We start from the raw sequence: 3944 nt of genomic DNA on the forward strand, positions 1-3944 counted from the left end.
TGTTGACACCCAATTTTGACCCTCCTTTCTTCCAATTCATTGTTTTCGAGCTTCTAATTTAATAACTCATCAAATTATCCTTTTTCGTAACTATTTTTACTATTATGACTATTTATCTACTAAAATTATATGTTTATTATTGAAATGATTATTGTCACTTTTACACCTTCTTTTCTTAAAATAATTATTTGTTGTCGCCTTCTCTCAAGTTTCTAACCTATTTAATTAATTATAAAATCTTATTTTTTTTGTAGTTGTACTTTATATTAGTGTAAGGTTTTAATATTGATATTTTATTATGCAAATCATTAGTTATCATTTTTTAATATATGTATTATATTAGTTATTAAGTTAGAAGCCCAAAAATAATTTAAAAGAAGAAAGGAAAAAGGGTGAGAAATTTGGCCCAACAGCCTCAAATAAGACCAAAACTTTTCAGCCCATATTTTATATCAAAATCTGTCCAAAATAGCCCAAAAACTCATCCCAAATCCACTCAAAATTTCAGCCCAAACGCAAGCCCTTATTCTAACTTGTACAGCAGCTGCGCCTTGTCCCAAAGCATCGTTCTTCCTCTTTGAGGAAATTTCAGAAGACCTTTAACCATGGACAGAGTTCAGTCTCTCTATTTTCGTGCAAGAGCAACGTCTCTCTTCTGCGAAAAACAAGACACTCTCTTCCTCTTCATGATAAACATCTCTCTTCTTTAATTTGATCAACAAGAAGCCAAAAGACTTTTTGAATCTCTGATGGAGAATCAAAGGTACGATTTCTGAATTCAAACAGCCATTTTCTCAATCGATATCCCGCCCAAATTCAATCTTAAAGACCTAGTTTTTTTCACTATTTATAGGAACCTCGGCCTTCATTTTTAAAAAAAAGATTTTCAGTCCTTTGACCTCCATAGCAGCTTCGGCGTTCATTTTTTTTAAGAAGCTTTTCCATTACACCATATTACTGCTTAACTACTATTTTCTGCTCTAAAAAATTGCCTTCGCATCCTCTTTCAATCTCGACCAAAACTCAAGTTTCGAGCTTGTTTGAGTTCGTCATTGTTCGATTATAGACACTTGATCTAGCAGCCCCATTCACTGCCCTTTCTTTAACTGGTATTCTATATGCTTATATGTTGTATTTCATTTTGGTGGCAGAGTACGGGTCAGAAGGGATAGTGTCAACTTGGGAGATGTTTACAGCTACGGCATTTTATTGATGGAAACCTTCACAAGAAAGAAGCCAGTAGATGATGAGTTTGTTGGAGACCTTACATTGAAGAGTTGGTCGCGGAGTCATATCCTCATAGAATCATGGACATTGTGGATGTTAATTTATTTTCAACAGATGATGATGAACATTTGATAGCTATTGAAAGTTGTTTGAGATCGGTATTGGATGTAGCTCTTGAATGTACTGCTGACTTTCCCCAAGAACGAATCACCATGAATAATGTCCGCATAAGACTCAACAAGATCCAAACTCAATTTTTGGCCCAGTAGATGAGAACTTTACTCCTCGAGCTAGCCCTGGCATTTTTCCATTTGAGGTCATTGCAGGAACCTTCACAACAGACGAGCACAGTCAAAACCTGTTTTGAACAAATGAATAAACAGAAATTAAGAAAGAACACATATAGGACGTCAAATAGGACACAAAATTACCACGTAGGATGTCAAGTTCCACGAATATGTCTATTTGTTCAATTTTATACAAGTTTAAGTGTCTACTTATACACATTCAAAGTTGGAGCGCATAGATGACAGCTGAAGTCAAGTTAAAGAGCATACTTATGTATTATGACAATAATTAAACTTGCATAAAATTGAACAAATAGACACATGCGTCCAATGTGGTGTCCCTATATGGCAATTTGTGTCCTTATTATGCCATGTGTAGATTTTTAAGTGACAAAAAATTAAAGAAATCATCATATTGCATGCTGACTTCCTGTAACAACAACTCTCTTGGACCAGACATTTTGGATTAATATACACAGGGGCGGCTCTAATAAATCGGTGGCCTAAAGCCAAATCCAAATGGAGGCCTTAGATTTGATTTTTTTTTTTATGAAGTTTATTATAGCCAATTATTTAATCTTTCTTGAGACATAGTACTCATAATTTATCAAACTTCTATTACTTCTTTGCTCTTTTATGAAAAGTCTATATTTTCTATAAATAATACTCAATATTTTTTTAGAAAAAATATGTATAACATATTAATCTTTTTAAAATGAGGCCCCTCAAATTTTGGGGCCTAAGGCGGTTGCTTTTTTTTGTAAGGGGTAGAGATTTATATACACTTGCTCACGTATATCTCTTGTCCAGATTTAATTAATTGGAAAAGTGGAAAAGATAAACAATCAAGGAAGAAGAACAGGGGAGTGACCGAGTGAGTACACCCGATGAAAGAGAACAGAGTTCGAGCCTAGTTTGTGAGAACAAGTGCTAAAAACACTTATTATTTTACCCAAACAATCCCAAAGTACTTAAAAAGTTAAGCACTTAAAATAAGTCAATCCAAACAGGTTTTTAGAATAAAAACAAAGAAGGAAAAAAGAGAAAAGAGACTCTTCAGTCAATTATTAATGCAAAAAAAAGAAAAAGAGACAAGAATAATAGTGGGTGGCCCATAAATTTCACAAATCAATCTATAAAAGATTGAGAGTGAGAGGTTGACCAGATAAAAAAGCAGTACTTTTGTAATGACCCTCTTGGTCATTTCTGTGTCTTGCCTTCGGTGTGTCGTTTAGAGCGTTCCTATAGCGACCCCAAGTCATTTATGATTTGCTGGGACTGACAGTTCGGTCACCTGGTCGTTCGTTTGGTCTTGGTGCGAGTTTTTGTGTTTTGGAGCTTATGAACCTTGAACGATCATTTTCGATCAAAAGTTCAAGAAGATGACATCGGAATCCAATTCTAACGATTCTATCAGCTCTGGAAGGGTCATTTTAGGCTAGTAGCATGGTCGTCATGACTCCCGAGGTTTTCAGTGTGAGTCGGTGCGATTAAGCGTTTTAGCCTTTGAAATTTGGCTTAAGTTTGACTTTGGTCAACATTCTGAGTAAACGCGCTCAGATGAGAATTCCGTCAGCGTGGTTAGCTCCGAAATGTCGATTTTGGTCTAGATTGACCCTTCTTTTGTGTCCCGAGGTTTTCGATATCTTTCCGAGCCCTTTTGTGGGTTTTGACTTAAAATGGTTTTTGGAAGTGGGACCCACTTTTTATCGAAATGACCTCTGATGGAAATTTCGACTGCGCCGTTCAGTCTGGAATATCAAATTTGGTATGGTTGCATATCTCGTTTGCGTGCACGGGGTTCCGAACGAGATCGGAACACCCCATCGGAATTTTAAGTTTTGGAAATGTTGCAGATTTTCTGCAATTTATTGCAGAAAATCTGCAACATTTCCAAAACTTAAAATTCCGATGGGGTGTTCCGATCTCGTTCGGAACCCCGTGCACGCAAACGAGATATGCAACCATACCAAATTCGATATTCCAGACTCAACGGCGCAGTCGAAATTTCCATCAAAGGTCATTTCGATAAAAAGTAGGTCCCACTTCCAAAAGTTTTTGAGAAAATTTGTGTTTTAGTTGTATGTTGGTAGTGTGTTGTTCCCGAGCCTTGAATTGTGTTTCATTTTGGGATATGAGCTGGGGGAAACTGGTTAGGACCTACTTTTGGGGTAATTTTGAAGTTTCCAGCGCGGGTCCCACGATTCTCGTTTTGACTCCAAAATTGACTCGTCTCCGTTTGTTGTGATTTTAGTGTCTAAACGAATGTAATAACGTTGTGATTCTATTTTTGATAGCGGGGAAGCGTTTTGAGGACGTTCGGAAAGGGAAAGCTCCGGAGAAGTGATTTTGGAGCTCGTGTGATTGGCCCACAGGTAGGCTACGGTTTTCCTCTCTTAGATTGAACTCGAAAATGTGAATGCATGTTGA

At 36.7% G+C, this 3944-nt stretch overlaps 1 protein-coding gene across 1 annotated transcript in view; it reads left to right on the forward strand.

Annotated features, from left to right (window-relative positions):
• Window positions 1–3889, forward strand: part of LOC107059316 (LRR receptor-like serine/threonine-protein kinase EFR) — a gene marked incomplete at its 3' end in the record, with an annotated part of 6275 nt that extends 2386 nt beyond the window's left edge. The window contains exon 5 of the mRNA XM_015305828.1: window positions 3812–3889. Coding sequence (XP_015161314.1) covers window positions 3812–3889 — 78 coding nt within the window. The remainder of the gene's footprint in view (window positions 1–3811) is intronic.
• Between the last annotated feature and the right edge of the window lie 55 nt (window positions 3890–3944).

The sequence above is a fragment of the Solanum tuberosum genome, unplaced genomic scaffold, assembly GCF_000226075.1.
Source record: "Solanum tuberosum cultivar DM 1-3 516 R44 unplaced genomic scaffold, SolTub_3.0 scf01136, whole genome shotgun sequence".
NCBI lineage: Eukaryota > Viridiplantae > Streptophyta > Magnoliopsida > Solanales > Solanaceae > Solanum > Solanum tuberosum.